This window comes from Apteryx mantelli, chromosome 17 (genome assembly GCF_036417845.1).
Source record: "Apteryx mantelli isolate bAptMan1 chromosome 17, bAptMan1.hap1, whole genome shotgun sequence".
NCBI lineage: Eukaryota > Metazoa > Chordata > Aves > Apterygiformes > Apterygidae > Apteryx > Apteryx mantelli.
In genome coordinates this window covers 19,993,709-20,014,798 of record NC_089994.1, presented here as the reverse complement: position 1 = coordinate 20,014,798, position 21,090 = coordinate 19,993,709, and the positions used below count along the sequence as shown (strand labels likewise).

Genomic DNA, 21,090 nt, shown 5'->3' with positions numbered 1-21,090 from the left:
CATTCTGTAACTGATCGTTGAGTAGCGTTTCTCTCAATTACCTACAGTTGTAAGGGAGGGAAGAGCCTTAGCCATTCCAGTTTACTCATGTCCTGCTTACTGGGCTTATATATTATGTTACTGAGATTTAAGGAAATGTTTGCTCACATCTCTGTAAGAAGAGACGGGAGATGTGTTGTATGTACTCCCAAGCATGATACTTCATAGCAATCTGTGAAGATGAAATCCAGGCTAGAAACATCGAGCAGTCTGGATAGCTGTTCTGCACATCCTACAGTGGGCTGGGCAGCAGAAGTAGGTTATTTGAAACGTACAGTTTCAGTGGCTTTTCATTTATTTCTGCATTATTTTTACACAAACAGTGTTCTGACTGGGTGAAGGCTGCATGCGGCTTGGCAGGTTTTGGTGTCTGCTCAGAAGTGTCGTTCTGACTGTAGCTGAAGTGCTCCGAGGTTACGGGGAGGGACTTCGGGTTCTTTGTCTATTCTTGGACTCTTGTCCCACATGTTTTCCTCTACAATAAAGCAATAATACCCAGAGTCTGGAGTGAAAAAAACATGAAGCCTTTTTAGAGGTGAACTTTTCCAAGTTAGGTGAAAGAATCATTCAACAACACTTTCAATCTAGCATGCTTTGGAGGGAATTGTAAAATATGAAATGTTATGTAGCTGTTTTTGGAGAAAGGAAAGCTCAGTTTTAGATTTGAGCTGGTTTTGGAAACCTGTATTTACAGTAAGTAACTGTCACTTTGCTTCAGAATCCTTTTGGAATGCCAGCTTTTTCTGCTTAGCTTTTTCCATTCATTTTTACCCTCCAGATGCTTCACTGAATATCTTGAGCTATTTAAATAATTTAAAACATAAAAATGCTACATATCATACTTAGTTTTTTTTGAAAGTTACTAGGTTTTTTTTTAAAAAGGGTCTTTTAATTATGGACTTGCCACCAAAGACACCATCTATATAAGGCATATTTATTTGAATTGCACTTGTATAACATTACATAAGATAAATTACATATGAAGTAACAAGCTCTGATGCGTAAGAGTCATCATTCTTTAATCAAGCATTCTGTTTATGCTCTTGTACCATGTTGTTTTCCATTATGCTCTTTTACCATGCTGTTTTCTATTGCCCTCTTTTCTTGGAGCAGAATTTGGATTTTTGCTGTTATCTTTTGTCACTCGTATTACTGGAATTCAGTGAGAATCTACTCCCTTCCATTTTCTGTATGGCCATGTGCTGTTCAGACAGTCAGATCTTTCTGCGCATATGAGCACCTGTTTATTTTTGTTTATAAATGTTCAGTCTCTGTAAAGGACTAACCTTAGCAAGCTTGATCTTGGGAGATAAACATTCTTGTAATGTAGCTTTGTCAGTGTGTTCAACTTATTATTTGCTTTGGGGGTTGGGAGTTCATTAGTTCTTGAAAATAAAATGGCTGAAGGAAATTGTGTTTTTAACACTCATCTTGAATATTCAGAAAGGCTGAATCTTGAGCACTCCTGCAGGAGGAGGAGGTGGCCCTTTCCCCAGTGAAGGGGATTAATTGTTGAGTCCAGTCTGAGGCAGATACTGTGCAAGCTTCTGTCCGATGTGACCTCTGTAGTAGGAGCTGGTTTCTGGTGCCCAAGCCTGGTTGCAGAAATGGTGCCGACTCATGCCATCTTCTTCTTTGTTAGTAATACGGGAGCTCCTGCCTTAAATTGTCTCCGCTGGATCCTCTTTTCTGCTTGAGCAGCTCCTTTTTTGTTCCACTGCAGTAAGAAACTTTTGCTGCTTCTACAGTATTGGCTCAGTTTGTAAACAGTGAAGGAAAGAGCTTCAAGTCTTGGGTATCCTGTATAACAAAGTGCTAGGCGGCCTAAATATGTGCATTACCATCACCTTTTACTATAATAATAGGACAGAAGAGCAGTTGTGAACAGAAAATGGGGATGTTTTTGTAATGAGTACTTTTTGTGCGTTGGTACAGTACCTCGCACAGTCGTAATAATCTCTTTTTATTTGTGGTTTGGGTGCCAGAGTGGCTCAGTTTTGCTCTGTGGTTCTTTCCTTTACGTAATGACATTCTACTGCCTTAAGTAGTTCTCCTGACAGCAGGAATTAAATAATAACGTATACTAGAAGTTATCATCATAGTTTCCTTTAAAACAATTCCAGCTTTTTTTCATGAGATTACTTAGCTTCATAGGTTATTAAAGGCAGGAACCATGTTACTTGAACTGAGAGGATGTCTCCTCTTTGTTACAGGCTCACAGTGTGATTCCGGGGAGGTCGTTAGCAGCTTTGTGTTTTGATTTGTTCATGCATAATAAACAAACGGACACAGAAGACAGCTATTGTACAACTTGTATATTCTTTCTGTCTGGATTGTACGCCTTGAGATTTTGCTTGATGAGATCTGCTCTTGCAGTGACCTATTTATGCAGAGTTGAGTAACTGTTAGGTTGTTAAAGCTGCTCCCAAGCAAATAGTTTCTGTGGCTCTAGCAGCATCTGTCCTTGTGGTTGGATGGAGGTGACGAGAAAGATGCCATCTGCTGCGAACTGTGCTGAGCTAAAGGTGGGTTCTTCAAAGTGTGATGCTTCAAAAGAGACTTAGTTGTCCTTTCACAGCTGGACCGTTTTTGGTTATAACAGTTACTGTAAAGAATCTACTTCTTAAAGTACTGCTCTTCTGAATAACTCAGTAAGGGTATTTTAAACATTATTTCATGAGACGTTCTGGTACTCTTGCATCTGAAAGGTGCAGTCATTTGCTCTGAATGTGATGAAAGAATGCAAAGTACGCAACATTTGATGTTTTCATTGTCCTCAACACAAGCAAGTAATCAGTAAATAAAATAAAACAGAGACAGGACACCTTTAAAAATACACCTGAGAAACCAAAATACTTTGTTTGAAATGTTGTGCCCTTATTGTGCCCCCTCATTGTTTAATAAATGAACTATTTTTTTATATGAACAAAATGAGCAATGTTTAAGCTGGAGATCACCTTGGCTGATTCTATTGTGTACCGTTCCTGATAGGTTCAGCTCAGTAGGTCAAAATAGTAAGTTTTAGAAGCAAAATTGTTTCCTTCACAGTCTGTGCTAAACACTGTCATAAAGGAGGTTGTTCCTTAAGAATATATTCAGGCTTTCTGCTGAGAGATTCATGTTTTTTGCTCTGGTTATGTTTGTGACGATTGATTAATTTATTCGAGACTATGCCCTGCTTCTTTCACTCTTGTTGATGGGAATTGGCTGTATTTAACACATCATAATGAATTAAATTCCTTAGTGGACAATGCAGCCAGTTATGTAAGGGAAATTATAATTGCAGTTGATCATTTAAATTAAGGTAGTCGTATAGTTCTTCAGAATTTGAAACTGTTATTCTGTGCCCGAACAATAACACCTATCTGTCTTATTCTGAACAAGCTAGATAAAAATAACAAACTTCTCTTCCGAAGGGAAGAGAAATTTAGTCCTAGTTCTTATGAAGTTCAAATTGCCTCAGTGGAGCCCTGTTACTTTAAACCTGAGGAAAATTTCTGTGATTACTATGAAGAAACATTTGATGATTGATGTGCTAATAAATGAATGCTAAATGGTATGGCCACCTGCAAGGAAGCCACAATTGCAAAATAGTCTCATGACCAGACATTAGAAAAAAAAATAATTTTTCTGGTCCTATAATTGCAGTGCAAACAAAATATATAGTTTAGAGACTAGGGGGAGAACCTTGCTTCAGTTCTAAATGTGGATGATTTCTAAAGAGAAGATATTTGTAACTTTTTCTGAGTGATTTGTTCTGCTCTTCTGATGGATGACTTGTCCTTCTGATCAGTTATGCATATTGTACAAATATTATGCATATTAGTTGTGCCAGAAATTTTGAGTTGTGCTTCCTGACCTACCTCAACTTATTTAAGTTGAATTGCACTGCAGAAGTTTATTTTTATCATGAAAATCTCTAGGTTTGTCAGAATTGTAGCAGGAAGCAAAGAAGCTAAGAAAATAGCAGGGGATTCCAAAAAGTTTTGGTAAATCTATATGGATAAAAACAACATCTATTGCTGTTATAGCTGACAGCTTTGAAAACGGTGTTAGGTTTTTTTGTTTGTTTGTTTGTTTTTTAAGACAATTTCTAAGGATGTTGGATCAGGATGATTGCTGACATCACGAGCGGAATATTGCTGAAGTGCTTGCACTGGTTCTGTTGTTCTCCCTCTGAAACTCCCAGAACTGGCAGTGTAAATTCTCCAATACTCTTGTTGATTTATGTTTGCTAATTTTCTCGGGACCTTCTGAAAAACGTATGATAGTTCTGTAGACTGTCAGCCCTGAATATCTTTGAATATTGTATGAAAGTTCAGCTGCTTTCAGAACATTTTTGACATGTTTGAATTATAAACTCCTTTTAGACCTAAACTAAAGGGTGTATACCTTTTTATGCGTGGAATAGTGCTCAGGTTAAAATGCTCCATACTCCTTATATAGAATGAGCACTTCTGAAACACTACTGGATTTTCATGCCTGTAGTGACTCTGGAGTGTTGGTTCTTGCTGGTATAGAATCAAGTTTTCCACTCTTCTGGTAATTTCCAGGAACAAAGGCTAGTGCAAACATGAGACAGCTGAAATAAGAACAGTGTGAAAGTTCATTAGTTGCACTGACCTTAACGGTAGGAGAAATTACATGATAGCAGTTAGGTCTGCCCGCTGAGAAGAATCTAGCACAACAATATTACATTTGTTAACTTAAATGGGCTTCAAGAGCAGGCAGAAATGTAATTTCTTGGAATCAGAGAAGCTGTTCCTTCTGAAGCTACAGAGGAAAATAGCAGGTGAAGATAAAAGGATATGGGAGGAATCTGATATTTCCTTTGGCTTTTTTTCCCTCTTCCTGCAATGAGGCAACTCTCCATGTAAACCATCGTTTCTCTGGGTGGCCACCTGAGCAGCTGGGTACTCACCAACCCCACCTTTCCGCCTCCTCTCTGCTCCTGTCTTCCCCTAGAGTACTTCTGTAACCTTCCAGCGACTGTTGGGTTTTCTCAGGGATTCCTGATCTTCGTGCTTGAACATCCACTCATCTATAACTGCTGCAAAATACAAGCATCTTCATATTCTGTCCTTGCAAATCCTCAGGTAATGCCAAACTGGCCGCATGATGAAGTTTATGGTTACGTGCACACTTACAAAGATGTGAATTATCATACTGCTTGGCGTAAAGTAATATGTTCAGCTTAATTATTGGAGTTGTTCAAAGTAGGACAATTTTCCTGCTAGTACTTGAGAATATATGAAGTTGCTGTTTCTAAACTTGACTGAAGTAGCAGAGAAATATGCCAGTGCATTTAAAGATGTACTGCATATGGAATGAATTTTCAAGGATGCAGAAATTTGTTTTTTTATAGTGCTGTTTCTAATAAAAAAAATAAAAAAAGCAAGATATTAGCTTACGTAGGCAGGAGTACTAAAGCAATTACATAGATAAAAGGAATGAAGTCTTTGGATAGTCCTGCTGTAGACAGGACAAGAAACTGCATTTACTGATGCAAAGGAGATTTGGAGTCGATATTAGGAAAAATATTTTAATTACGAAAATCAGGAAGCAGTGAAATAGAATTGCCTGAGGAAAACGTGGAGTCACCTTCAGTAGAGCACTTTAGAAACAGTTTGGAAAAACACCTGTCATAAAAATTTGGATATAATCATAAGGAAAAGAAGAGATCCATGCTTTCTAATTTGAAAGTTTGTTTATTTTTTAATTTTTTTAATACTTAAAGAAGTCTATAGACCACTTTGACGCCTGAGACAGGATGTCAGTTTGCATCTTGCTTCCCTTTCCACCTAAAAATATGCCTCAGCTTGCTCTGGTAATGCATTTAAGCTGTGCAATTGTTGTGTTGTGGTAACAATATGTAATTTTCTTAACCTTTTTCTGTCTGGAGGACTAAAAATGGGAAATGCCAGTCTCAATTATAATAGTCTCGAAGTACCTTGTATGTTTCCATATGTACATATTACCTGTAGCCAAATAAAATAACTGTAAAATTCTCAACTGTCTTTTAATCAGAATTATACAAAGATGTTCTTGTGTTGATGTTTTTGAGGGTTTTGGGGAGGAAATATGGTACACATGACAGAAACAGTTACTAAATGAAGATGACTGGTTGAGTAGAATGTAGAAAGGTAAAGATAGAGAGTAATTGGAATCAATGTAACTTCAAGTGTTCTACACTAACGCACCTTTTTTTCTGAGATCCTACAGAGTCCTATGACTAATTGTTAGGAATATTTTTAGCACAAGCCTTTATGACATCCTTCACACGTGAAAAGAAGGTACTGTGCCTGTTAACCCACCTTTGCGCTCTTTAATCTTTCCATTTCTCCACCTGTTGTAAATCAGAATAAGAAAAAGTTAAGGAGAATATAGTTCTCACCGCACCTTCCTTTTACTTCCTTTCAGCATTTGTAATCTTTTTCTGACCTTCCTTTGTGGTCCTGATATTAATTACTACTGAATTGTTACAGACTTATGTTTATTGTTAGTGGGGGAATGAACCAGGTTTCTAGGTTTTTTTTGTTTGTTTGTTTGTTTTTGGTAAACTCTGCTCTTAAAATTCCCTGTTAATGAAACCTAAGGACAGTTGCTTGTTCATCTGTTCATCTAGAGTATGAACTGCTTGATTTCAATGGTCATTTGTATTAATGATGATGGTTTGAGCCTCAGTGAGATCGAGTGAGATTCTGATGCTTCATTTTTGTCCCGTTCAGAGCAGCACCTCGTGCTGAAATTAAAACAGACAAATCTAGAAACTAAGCCCCCCCTTTCTGCTTATACCTGTAGCATTATGAATTTGAGAATGTTCCCATTCTAGCAGCCCCAAGCATTTAGCATGTTGACTAAATGTAGCTAATATTATAGTATGGGAAATAATTCATCCATGATTTATATTGTTATGCCTTAATATTGTGTTAGTCTCATCTGTCAAAGTTCTGGAACATAAACCTTCACTTCTTGTAACGAACTGAAAGCAAGCGTGGTCTTTCCAGGTGATACTGACGTTTGAATGAGGATGACTGGTTAATTGTTTTGTGACTTTGTTCAGCAGTGAGTTGAAACTGCCTGCATGTGTATGACGCCTCCCTGCAATTACGGGATTGGTTACTAGTGAGTTTCAGCGCTGAATGATGATGTTTAAAATGTCCATCCAAAAAAAAAAAAGAAAAGCTACTTTTTGAGTTATAAATGTACAAGACAGCTTGTGCAACTGGGGGCTACTATAGCTCACTTTAAATCTTTAGAGGTCTACAATTAAAGGGCCAAAAACTGTGTAATTCAAAACTGTTTTTCCTCGTCTGTTTGTATGGTCTGATTCTGGCAATCCGGGGAGCAATGATGACTGCTCTGTTGCTAACACGGGCTTTATGCCCCACTGATTTGTGCAAGTATACCCTATTCCACAGACTCATCCTTCTCTTTCCATTCATGAAGAATTTGCAGCCTGCGCTTGGCTTTATATAGAAGTTTGTGAGCAGATGCAGCAGTGCAAGTTCTTTGTTTTAAAGAGAATTTATACCTTTGTCTGTGCGCACACGCGCTTCTTTGTGACCTCTGTATCGAACTTTGCATATACCAGCGTCATCTTCACATTCACACCTGCTGCCTTTTCAGTAAACTTCCTTACCCTTGAAATATGCTTGATGTTGTAGAATCAAGTACTTTGGCTGAGGGAAAAAAAGGTGTGAATATGTGGGGTGCAGCATGTTAAAAACATATTACAGCTTGTTGTATGCCTGAAGAAGGCATACATTTTCTGGAAGACATTCTGCATGGGAAATAAGATGTTTTATAAGGGTCTCTTTTGTTGCTCCCATACCAAAAATAAGTCAATAAATAAATAGTTCAAGATGGGGGGGAAAAAAAAGAAAAGATTCCCAGTTCAGAATTCATTCTGCAGTAATGCTGATGGCTTTAATTTCTACTGTTCAGTTTCTAATATTTTGACAATTTTCATAATATTTTTGAGCAGCAGTTCTTAACATTAACATCTATTTTTCCCCCACAGATTTCTTTTTTGGGATCAAAATCTTTTGGAAAAAGAAGTCCTGACAGCTCCATGTTGAGCAAAGCTGAATTTGTTGAAAAAGTTCGCCAAAGCAACCAGGCTTGCCACGATGGTGATTTTCATACAGCAATCACGTTGTACAATGAGGCTTTGGGAGTCGACCCTCAGAACTGCATTCTCTACAGTAACCGTTCAGCAGCCTACATGAAGATCCATCAGTATGACAAGGCGCTGGATGATGCAATCAAAGCACGACTTCTAAATCCCAAATGGCCAAAGGTAAGAAAGTTTATTTCTTTTCTGGGAAAGCAGTAATTCCTTCACGATTATTCTTTACATTACTAACATGTAATGTAGATGTGTGTAAATATTTCTGTACTAATGGCTCTCTTTGCCAAAAACTCTAGACAGTTGCTTGACTTGCATTTCCTGCTGAGTATTAAACTGTTTTCTGTATAAACAAACCTTTGGCTTTTTTTTTCTTTTTTTTTCTGATGCCTGTGAAGTTACTGCTCTTAACCATTTTTTGGGATGTGAAGACCAGATATCTCTCTTAATGCTGAAAGCAGTAAGTGTTCAGGAGCATCCAGGATTATTTTGTTCTAAAATTTCTTAAAAGGTGTCACGGAGATTCTTATTACTAATGGAGCGATAAGACCTCTCAAAAATAATGTTTAAAGAGTTATGTGTAGTATATTTTGAGGAGACATTTTAAGAAATTCTGTGCATCTCAACATTCTTACTAAGACCTAACTACACGAGGAATCATTTTGGAAAGAGTAAATGGTGTTGGTTACCTCTTTCTTCTAGTGTTGCTTCCCACTTGCTGCTGTTGATTGCTTCAGTCACTCTGGCTCACTCTTGGCTAGCCCAGGGCCAGCCATTTACCTGCTAATCAATTTTAGTAGTGTCTACTGCAGATTCCATTTTCCTGTCAATCCCTTGCACAATCTTACTAGTCACTTTAAAGATGCAATTTAAGATGAGATTCATCACTCGGGTTCCTCTACTCAGAAACTGTGGCAAGTAACAAGCATAACACTCTATATTGGTGATCAAAAAGTACAGTGTGTTCAACTGCCTATCAGCTGGAATCCAAAAAATATAGGTTTATCTCTTTTGTAAGACCAGAAAAGCAGTTTAGAAAAAAATTTTAGTTAGTGTTTTCTAGAGCTCTGCACACTCACAGTCCCAAAACAAAGACCATCATAGTAAGCCACAGGAGAGCCTTCCCTTTTGTGAATTGTTTCTTGGAGTTGCCATCTTGAATTGCAGCACTTCATTTTGTGTTTTTCTTTCAGATTTTATTTTCATGCTTAACCTTTGCACTTTCTTTTTCTTTTCACTTTTATGCTGCTGCTTAATCTTTCGGCCTTTGTTAATGAAAGCAGGGGCTTTTATAAATTCTCCCTGTTATTTGTACTTAGCCTCTCTGCAGTTTATAGTTTGTATCATAGCCCACATTAGCAAGGAACTCCTGTTTCCTCAGGGTAATTATTTACAAGCTTCTCAGTTTCTTCCATCGCTGACTTCTGTATTCTGTTACTGAATGTGATAACAGATTTTGCATGTATTTTTATCAAGGACTGTGTTTAAAAAAAAGAAAATTGCATTACTTTCATTGAACTCCAGATTTCCTGGTCAGCTGTGCAAATGCAGGGAGTCAAAGAATATAAATGCAAGGGTGCTTTTGCTTAGCTTTGTATCCTGTTTCTAAGAAATCTGGCAATGATTTACTGTAGAGCTCACTTAGAAGAACAGTTATGAAAAGACTTCATAAAAGAGTACTCTCAAAATGCCAGTCACAGATAGAAGTATAACAAGACTTTGGAAATGGATCGTTGGACTAGGTTTGTGGATCAAAATGCCAAGTAAGATGGAATAGGAGATTTAGTAGCTTAAATGATAGCTGTGTTAAATGAAGACATTGTTATCAGTTTATTAAATTTAATGCTGCATCAGTACACACTCAATTTTTAAAGTGGAATAGTTTAAATTTTCTTTTGATAATTTAAAATATGAGACTCCTGTTTCAAAGGGATTACATTATCGAGTTAAAAACTTGAAATATCTCTGTTTTGATTCCAGTTCTGCTATTAAGCATCCACCTGACTTTGAGCAAACTTTGTTCCTTTGTTTATTCTCTTTTATACAAAGAGGTGAGGAGTCTGTTTTATAAAGCATTTTGGGCCTTACTGGTGAAAAAGCAGTGGAAGATCTAGATGATATTGTTATGATGACATAGCATCTGTTCTTGCTTTATTGGATCAATGTGTAAAGGATATCTTGCTCCATGGTACAAAATGCTTATATCCATGGAAAGCTACTGTGAGTAAGAAATAAAATGTTCAAAGTAGGTTTTGCAGTCTTTCTTTCCTGTATAAAGCTCATTCTCAATCTCTATTTCTATCCTTCCTTTTATCTTTCCACAGGGGTATTGTCGGTTTGTCAAATTATCAAAGCTTCACACAGTCTCCTCTTTTTTCCCATACCATGAGACTCCCATCTGGAACCTTATTTTCAGTTTTTTAACTTTAATGATTCATTGGCTTGTCATTTTTCTAGATTTGCTCCTACAGCATATACTTTTTTATTATAAGTGAGTACCAATAAAAAAGAGACTTTGTTTTTACTTTGACTATATATGGCCTGTCAAATGGTATTATGCTTTTATTAAAAAAAAAGCCTAATTGACATGAGAAACAAAGCCAAAATTTAGCTGTGTTAGGACATGCCTGTCGATAGGTTCTTAAATGTTACCTTTATAAGAGAATTTGTAGATGAATCAGAGCAGCTGTCTCACAGCAGAAATACTGCATGTCTGCAATTGATATTCAAGAAAAACTTTTTTTTTTGTCAAAAACGGCTGAGTTTTAAAAACTGTTAGAAAATGTCCAATGTTAAAGCATGCCTTTCTGGTACCTATTTAACCTGAAGTGAAAAACTCGTTGTTTGTAATAGCAGCAGTTATTATAAGCTTGTGCTAGTATAGACTTGGTTCCCAGCCCATGCTGGTCCTGAAGCACTTTATCCCAGATGACTTGTGTGCTGGTTACAGCACTTCTTCCTTCTCTTCCAGCCCAGGGCTGGCTGACTGTATCTGTTCACCCCTTTTCTCAGCAATCAGCCGAGCAATGTTCCCCGATTCCACTGCCAGCTCACCTTAAAACTCGGTCTGCCCCTCACTACACAGCTGTGAGACGGGTTCACCCGTCACTGGCTGAGCTCCTGCATGGGACCACTGGTGAGCTATCTCCATCTCAGAGCCACCAGTGACCTTCTAGCTACCAGCTCAAGACTTCAAAGCCAAGCTTTTAGCAAAATTGAGGAATAAATCATACAAGTATCAGAGTATTTAGAATTGATAGGTTTAAGGCTAGTATGTTTTGAAAGGGATATGAAATTGCATACATGAGAGAAGAAGCTGTTTTCTCTAGCTGTCAGAGTCTAGGGTGAGATTTAACATGAATCGGCAGATCGTCCCACGTTACTGAAGAGGTGATGTCTTAGTTATGTCCTCTGTGAAAGTAGATTTATTTCAAGTCTGATCTGCAATTACATTTTTTTTTTCTATGTTTTTTTTAAGCTTTTGAATACGGAAACAGATTTTCAATTTCACTTGTGCCGTAGGTGCGGTAGTGGCATAAACATAAAGTGAACTTCCTTCCAAGGCTCTTTCATTAATTGGATTGATGCTCAACAAAGTGATTGTTGAACAGGAAATGATTTTTAGGGGTCAGAGTCTGAATGCACTCTCTGCCATCATCTAAACAGTCCTGACAGAAGTCTCATAAAAATGGCTTGGCAAGGCGTGCATCCTGGCTGTTAAACAGGAGCCATCGTACTACTACAGTAATTGAGATAATGAAAACCCACAGCTGAATGAATTATTATTTTTTATATTCTGTGTGTTGTTTCCATCTGGACTTGTGATTTTCACACTCTTCTACATATTACTCTCCTTTTGCTTTCAATTGTTGATTCCATAGAAATCATCTAAAATTACCTGAGATTTAGAAGAAAATGGAAAATTTTGCCAAGCTCTGTTTTTTCATTAATTTGGCTGCTGGACAATGAGGGTGACTGTTGTCTGAAGACGTGTCTGTGTCTATAAATTTGAGGCCAGTAGCTGCCGCTGCTTTCTCGTGCCATCTCATGGATCTGTGTTAGTGTGGCCAAGAAGGAGCAGTTGCTCGAGCTGCTTAATCTGACTGTGCAAGTCTCATCCCAGAAGGCGTTTGCGGCCGCCTTACGGCTTCCAAGCCTGAATTCAGCACTTTCTGTCCTGTTTCCTCCAGGGTGGGTTTGTTAACTTCTCTTCACATGCCCTTTCCTATTCTGAGTTAGTGTCCACTTTTTCCCACCTTATTGTTTTAGCCTTATTCTCCAAATAATCTTATTTATTAGAAAATCTGCTTTTTTCACTTGGACACTTAAATAATGCTTTAATTCTTTCATATATCTATGGCTAAGGAGGGCATATTAGAGGTGTCAAAGCTAATTCAGGCATCTGCCTTGGGATAGAACTGGAACTTAGTTATTTCTAGTTTTTGGGGGAATTTTTTTTATTCTGAATGGTGTCAGAAAGTTTACTTTTTTTTATTCCTGAAAATGTAGTGATAATTTTCTCATCAGCAGAACGCTTTGCAAGAGGACAACATTATCATTGTACAGATACGACAGCAAGATCAGTTCAGTGATAGAAAAGCTGGGTGAATAGTTCTAAGTTTACTGTTACAAATCAATTGTCTCCGCTGCTGCTATTTCAACAGTGTGACTAAATGACAATATCAATTAAAAATATTAGAATGAATGGAACTGAAGCACTGAAGTCTGTTGCTGATGTTGTCCTGTTTAATAATAATTCATGTTAATTCTTTTTCCATAAAATATCAGCAAGAGAAAAGAAAAGGATCAGTATCTAGAAAGCTCAGATGAACTTAATTTTAAAAGTGCAAGCCTATTAATGTTGAAAGCCAAGCCTATTAGCCAAGCTCTACCAATCTTTGAAACCGTTAAGAGAAATGGATTGTGATTCTGGCTGCTTTCAACACACCAGCTATTAGCAACTGTTCTAGCCTTATTAACATAGGTCAGTGCATAAGATAAACACTAATTATCTGTAATTGTTTTACCACTGTAAGACGGCTATTTCTCTGTGTGTAGTTGATGATGAATTCTGCATCTCTGTAGACTCAGCTGTATTTAACACATTTCTTTAGTGTTTTCCTGGAACGGGGACTGAAAAGTGCAGTGCAGCCGAGGGATGTTGGTGCTTGCAGGAGCTGGAGCCCTTGGGTTGCTCTCCGTCCTTGAGTGGGAAAGCGCAGGGGAGCCTTTGTTTCTTTTTTATTTAGTTGAAGGACGCAAATATAAATGAGTTTTCTGATTGCCTCGTGTGACTGACAGTTACTTTCCAGATCAGAGGCAAAGTTAGACTCTCTCCTGGCCACCAGGCATTTTCTGCCCCTCTTATTTTACCCCTACTGACAAGTAAATAGTTTTTCTTTCCTTTCTTATGAAGAATTTTCCCCTCCTCCTCTCCTCCAAGATCACTTTGTGAAGTATCAGTCCTCTGCGCTTCTGTGACAACGATGGGAATGCTAGGTAGAAATAGTGCGCGTCCTCGGCTGTTTCTGGTTGTTGGGAGCAATGCTTACCCGAAAGACAAGCTTTGGAAGTCACAGCAGAGATGGGAAATCCTGGAAAGGAGGCAGCTAAATTTTGAGTGGTATGTTTTCCTCATCTAAGCACTTACATTTTCTAAAATGTCTGTTTGATTTTTATGACAAAATTAATTATAATTTTAGTTAGAACAGGGAAGGGTGTACTTTGGGGATTAATTAACTAGTCTGATATTTTTTGAACGCAGAACTTTCAGGTTGGATTTGATATCTGATATCAGAAAATATAAAGCAGTGCTTATTATCTTGTTGCTGGTCTAGATGGTTGGTTGTTAGTCAAGTACAGTGTTTGGTTTCCAGTGCTGTCGCTATAGTTTATGTGGATCTTTTGTGCAGCTTGTCACTGTGAGATTGCAGAAGGGCACTGTCTAAAGTTGAACACTTACGTTACATATTTCAATATCAAGAGCTGCTTTGTAATAAGTTTAAAAATCTGTTTGATTTTTATTAACAGAACATAACTAGAAAATTTTGAGTTTGCTTTCAACATGCAAGCAATTTTATTCATTAGCCAGAAAAGGGAGCTTAACAGGTGTAGCTGGTGTTCTGTTTAAAAGACCTGATTTAAATACAAAACCTAGTTTCTTTATAGTTGGAAAGTACGAAAATGAATAGTTTTCAAATCCAGGTTTTCTGAGAACTAAGCTAGTTGTTGTAAATTTCTTTTTCTCTTCCTCTTTCTTTTTGTCTTGGGTATGCAATTTGTCAGTTCTTAAATTCTCACCTGTTATCACCAACATCTAAAATGTTAATGGAGAATATCACGCCTGACATCTTAGGTCTATTTGAAATACATTTATTTTCACTCTGTAATCAGGCCAGTACAATAAACTGATCCTTACTTCAGAGGATGGCCAACAAAAAAGTGTGGAATAAAGCTGTGAAATGAGACATGGTAGAAAGTGGGAAAGAGGTTGTTCTTGCTTTCTAGCACAACTGGTTATCACCTAAACTTCTGTAGAGCTTTTATTTTCAGTTAGAATCTTGAGTAAATTTAAGTGCTGATATGCCTTCCCTGCCAGCTCCCCCGTGATATTTTTTGCGGGATCGTAACTGAGCACTTCTGAATACTGCAAAATCTGAGCAATGCTCCTTTACGGTGACATAACTCCGTTTCCTGTCTCCCTGCTCCAGGGCACACTAGAGCACACTGTATCCCCAAATGAGCTCATCTTAAAGACGTATATGTTCCCATTGCAGCTGTCCTCTTGTGAACTTAGAAAAAGGCTTGGTGATGGAAATCTGTGGCTGAAAGTCTTTTTCTTAACATAGTTCCCCTCCCCTCCCCCCAAATTCTGTCTTTAAAGCATACATTGATGTTGAATAATAGACAGGTACATTTATACATATACATCTGCTTATCTACTGCATCTTTAAACCAAACATGAACTATGAGAAAAACAATTACAGTAAGAAATTTTCTGGTCTGTTACAGATCAGAATAATTCACTGTGGGTCTTGTGTTATGTGACTGTAGCCTGTTTATCCCAACAACACATAAAACTAATGTTTGCAGTGTTTGTTTGAGAGGGTTGGCTTGTAACTCCTGCTATTTAAAAAATATTTTGTGTAAATATCACTGAGAAATGCAAAGATAACAGAATATTTCAGGAATTAAGTTGTATTTTGTGAATTCCCTAAAGTCAAATTGTATCAGGCTCATTTTCCTCTTTTGATTTCCTGCCAAACAGTTTCCTTTGTTTTATGGTTGATCTGGCTCTAGAAAATTTTTATTCAATTTCTCCTCTCAGCCACGCAGCCTGAGTATCCTAGGTGTTGTAAAGGAAAATGGTGGGATATATATTTTTGACTCTGACATTTGAATACTCTCTTCTCAGTTGGTGCTGACATTTGGGATATGGGGCTTTTTAATCCTCAAATGACGTAAAAATATGCCGTGGCTTAAACGGTTTAGATTTGAACATAATTCTGTGTTAAAATCACTAACAGTTGTAAATGTATACTGCATTTGGACATCAAATATAGATAAAGAACTACTCTGCGTCCTGGGATAGGTAATGTAACTGTATGAAAATTGTACCACTAATAAGATAACAAGAACACTTGCATAAGGTGCATTTTTTTAGTAACCCCAAGTAAAACCATTTCTCTGCATGTTGTAGTGTTAACTTTGCAGAGTCTGTTAAGACTGATGGCATACTTAAGTTTAGTTAGGCACAGAGCAAACTATTTGTTGGATTTTGACCATTTGTTTCTAGTGGATGCTATAGACAAACCAGTATATTAAAAAGTAAAATAGGGTAATTTTGGTATTCGTGAGGTAATTTTATTTCGACTCTGTAAAACATTTCTTTAAAACTGTTTATCCTTATTTGCAAAACTGTTCCAAATGTAAAGCAATAGTAAATGGAAGTGTGTCATTTTCCTGATCCATAGGTTCTGGGTAGCCCTAGGTTTAACTGGCCGTGCCAAACCTCACTGAAATGTGATTCCAGAGTCTGATTACAAATGTCTAAATGACATCAACGCTTTTGTCACTGATCTTTTTTAATAGATGGGCTGGAGAAACTGGGAAATTGTGCAGGAAGAACTGTGAGTTCCTTCAGGGAAAGAAATGCAGAGTGAAAAACAGGGGTAGACAGCAGCAGGTGCTGGAGATACTGGCTGTTCCAAGTGTGAGGAGGTTCTGCCTTCTGAGCAAGACAGATAAAACTTAAGGAGTAGCTAAAAGTATATTAATATGCCCTCTCTTTGATCATTAGTTCTGGTTAGCTCTTTGTCTGTTCTTACAGAAAGTACGTACACAGATCTCACTACATCTTTATTTGACTAAGTGACTTGCCGTAGTGTCACGCTATTTGTTAATATCATTTTCCTCTTTCTAAATAGTGTGGGGAACATGGAAGAAGTCTTGCTATTAGTTATACCATACTGAGGTTTAATGCTCTTATGTTCAGAAAAGAAATGATCAGTTGGGTTGGGCGATGCAGTTGTTGCACAGTGCCTTCGGTGCCTTAGCTTTTTGTGTTGCTAAGGACCTTCCACTTGCGAGTTTGCAACCTGCCTTTCCCTCACAGCTCTGTAGCCTTCCACCCACACTGCGCTGGCAGCGTTTTCCAGAGCCTCTGGGCCAGTATTTTTTTGCTTGCTGTTCCCATGCTGCAGTTTTCACTACCTTGCACCTAAAAAACCCCAACACATGCACACACATGCGGGCCTACCTGCATGCATGCTCTCTCTTCCTGTCCTTTTGTTTTTCCCAGTTTGATTTTTACAGAATTAGCTAGCATTTTGGAGTTACCTCACATGTGGCTCTTGTGCCACTGGCATAGGAAATACTCGCAGTTTTCATATTTGTTGTCAGACAAACTAAACTGAAGTCGATGGGAAGTCTGGTTAAATATGGCTTGCAGATCTTGGCCTTTGATAACATTTTGTTGTAGTGAAATCTTCAGAAATGTAACAGACTGAATGCATCTATAAAAATATATGAAGCATGGCCTGAGTGATCCAACATGCCTCTTGGACAGTTATATACTGTTTGAAGAGTGCAGTTTTGTACATTTTATACATGTTGAAGAAATTTGGAGCACGTATGAAGGGAACACTTAAAATATTTTTTGCAATATTTGAAGAAAAGCTTGAATGACAAATTTTTCTCTGTTATCCAAAGGGACAAAATTTCATATGGTAAAAAGATACCATCAAAGATCTGTGTTCTAGCTTATGCATGGACATAGGGTTTTGGAAATCTGCTCTTTAATTCAGTAAGACTCTGAAAGTCTGGGTCTACACCTGACAAATGCTTCAGATCCAGCAACTATTTGGGTATATTTCTGTAGCATTTAATGGACTGAACTTGACTTTTCTCAGTGTTGTCCAGTGGCAGGACGAGAGGCAATGGACACAAATCGAAACACAGGCAATTCCACTTGAACAGGAGAAGACACCTCTTCATTGTGACGGTGGTTGAACACTGGGACATGTTGCCCAGGGAGGCTGTGGAGTCTCCATCCTTGGAGACCTGAGTGGACATGGTCCTGGGCAGCCTGCTCTAGGTGACCCTGCTAGAGAAGAGGGGCTGGACCAGATGATCTTCAGAAGTCCCTTCCACCCAACGATTCCGTGACTGTGTCGGTGCAAGTATGCAAAGTACTCCGAAGTGTACATACATAACCTGTTCATTGGATTTGTTCTGCTAGACTCAGCTGCATAAAGTGATGTTTATAGTATCTGTGGCCTATCTTTATAAGAAAGGTGCAGTTCTGTGAAGTATGTTAAATTGCATTTCTCAGATATTTTTACTTGAATCTTTATATTATAAATAGATATATTAAATACTAAACTTTTTCTTTGGTGGAACAACATTTTGATGTTTATGTCTTCATATTAAAAAAAAAATCCTTTGAAGGAATTTTTCATTAATCCCCCCCTCAAATCCTTCTTTCCCTTGCTGCTGTTTCTAATAACCCCTGTGGGAGGCTGGTTCCAATCTTCACATTCTCTGAGATTTTATGAAGCATTTTCTGAGTTCTGAGTTTCTTTGGGGGATGGAGAATGACAACGTCTTAGAGAAAAACTTTTTAGTATTACAGAATCACAGAATTGCTGGAGATCATCTAGTCCAACCCCACTGCTCAAAGCAGGGACAGCCAGAGCAGATTGCTCAGGACCGCGTCCAGTCAGGTTTTGAATATCTCCAAGGATGGAGACGCCACAACTTCTCTGGGCAACTTCAGTGTTTCATCATCCTTAAAGTAGAAAAGCTCTTCTCACGTTTAAATGGAATTTCTTTGGTGTCAGTTTGTGTCCGTCTCCTCTTGTCCTTTCTCTGGGCACCACTGAGAAGAGCCTGGTTCCGTCTTCTTTACCCCCCGCTCCCCATCAGGTATTTGCATGCACCGCTGAGGTTCCTGCGGAGCCTTCTCTTCCTCAGGCACGACAGTCCCAGCTCTCAGCCTCTCCTTGTATGACAGACGCTCCAGTCCCGTAATCATCTTTGCGACTTTCTCTGGGCTTGCTCCGATACGTAGGTGCGTGTCTCGTAGCGGGGAGCCCGGAGCAGGACGCAGCGCTCCGGATGTGGAGCGCTCGCCAGTGTCAAGAGGAGGGAGGACGTAATCCCCTCGCTCGGCCTGCGGCGAGGTTCCTTCTAGTGCAGCCCAGGGCGCTGCCAGCCCTCTTTGCCGCAAGGGCAATTGCTGGCTCGTGTTCAGCTTGCTGGGAACTAACAAACATCCTGTTGGTTTTATAACTAGAAAGTCTGCACTTAAAATTGAGTTGTATATAAAATGCTGTTAATACTATGGAAGTAAAGTGTTGCTTGTTCTGCTGTCATGGCAATATCTGGAATGAGCCTAACTCGCTTTAGCTTTGGGAACACTTACAAGAAAAAAAAATCATTTTTGTAATCATGCAAAATCGGATGATAGAAGACTGCACTGTAGCGCTGAACTTAGTATTTGTAGGTTAGAACCAGTGTTTGATGACATGCACAAAGTTCAAAATCGTTAGTGTTGTATCTGTTTGGCTTCTGAAGGGTAGTACCTGCAGTAGTTCTTGATTTCTGCTCGTGTTTCTCATTTTGCAGAATTTTATCATAGTGCTTCTGCTTTTCTCTAATTCATATTTAATCAGGGGATATTTGCACATTTTATGTGTTTGTTATGGAAAAACTTTCTCTTGAGGGTTTGCGGTGATTTGATAATGGGACAGTTGTAGTTTCAAGTAGAAATTATTTAATGAATGTGTTTCGTTGTCACAAAATTATGACAGATGATAACTGGAAAGGAAATCACCTGCCATCAGAATGCATACTTTTCTGTATCCAATAAACATGCAGCTTTGGAAACAAAAATGAAGGTCAGTGTATTTTAAATTATTATCTGAGAAAATGGATGAGAAAAGATCCTTGCCAACAGCATATGAAATTCTACAAACTTCAATTCCTCCTTCAGTGATGTGCGATTTTATCAGTAAGAAGTGCTTGGGAAGTGAACATTTCTTCTGCCTTTGAGAATGACAACTGGAGTGGGTAAGAATGTAGATGAGAGATCCCAGAAGAAAACCAGGATGTTTCTAAATGTGATGCTAATGATCTGGTAGTCGGTACATGTGTTTTGAAATAGCTAACACCTCATTGTGCAGTAATTGCCAGATTTCCCGGAAGAATAAATTGCATTTATTTTCAGAGCATTTTGAATATAAATAATAAAACATATACAGGTCAAATATTGCTTTAAGTGGTGGCTATTAATGATCAGTAGCCATCCAGTTAATCAAAACCCAGCTGAATTACCCATTCTCAGCTCACACACACAAACTCAAATGTTTTCAGAAAACTGAAATCTAAATGGACCTTAACAAAAATAATTGTGTTTTTTTTTTCTTGAGAATCCTTTTTTGCGAGAATCCTTTCTAATTACTAATTAATATTCCACAAAAGTCTATACTTAAAGTATTTTACTTTTTAGGGAGCATAAGGAAAGAAGGCCTGGAAACTTTGAGAATCCATTTTTTTTTTTTAAACTGTATGTAGCCTTGCAAACTGTCTAGAAACTTCTAGTTCAAAAGTAGACTTTTCAGAAAATTCTCTAGATGCAAAAGTAGAATTTTGGTTTCTTCCATCTTTGCTGTTATGCAAATATATATGTGTTATTCTAATGCTTTGCTGTAGATGAATACTGAATCATTTTCCGTCTTGTTAATTCTGCTTGCTTTCACTACATGCTTTTTAAATTTTTTTTTTTTTTTTTTACGTTTTAAAGTTTTTAATGTTTTAAAGTTTTTAGCTATACGTGCATGAATTGAAGTGGAAAAAAGCACTGACTTGAGAAGAGATTGAAAAATACAGAGTTGTTTGCTTTAGAGAAAACATTAATAAAGGGGAAATGACAGATATTGAAAGCTATAAATGGCAAAATACCTAAATTATGCAGAACAGCTCATTCTTATAATACAGGAATGAGGAGGTATGTGAACAAGTTGAAAGGTGACATGTTTAAAACGGACACACAGAAATGTTTTTGGATAATGCATACTTGGTCTGTGGGAATTGGTATCACGATACATCACTGAAACCAGTAGTTTAGCTATATTTTGAAAGGATTGGAAATTTACAGATGATGAGAGTATCAGAGTTAAAAAGGCAAGAGTTGAGGGTGGAGGAGATAGATGAGAAATAAGCTTTCATTTTTGGGGTCATTATCCTCTCATTTGTGCAAGATTTGATACTTTTTTTGGCGAGTGGGAGAGGGCTGTTTTGTAGCTTCAGAGTTCTCTTTCATCCTCCCAGGCATCGGTTGCAGGCAGCTGTTGGTAGTGACCAGCCTTGACGGAGCTCTGGCCTTATCCCGGGCTTGAGTTCCTGATCGTATGTGGCAA

General features: G+C 38.0%; 1 protein-coding gene across 1 annotated transcript in view; it reads left to right on the top strand.

The window, feature by feature from the left end:
• TTC28 (tetratricopeptide repeat domain 28) overlaps window positions 1-21,090 on the top strand; it is a 238,031-nt gene that overhangs the window by 7,138 nt on the left and 209,803 nt on the right. The window contains exon 2 of the mRNA XM_067306781.1: window positions 8,063-8,341. Within this exon, the coding sequence (XP_067162882.1) occupies window positions 8,063-8,341 (279 nt within the window). The remainder of the gene's footprint in view (window positions 1-8,062; window positions 8,342-21,090) is intronic.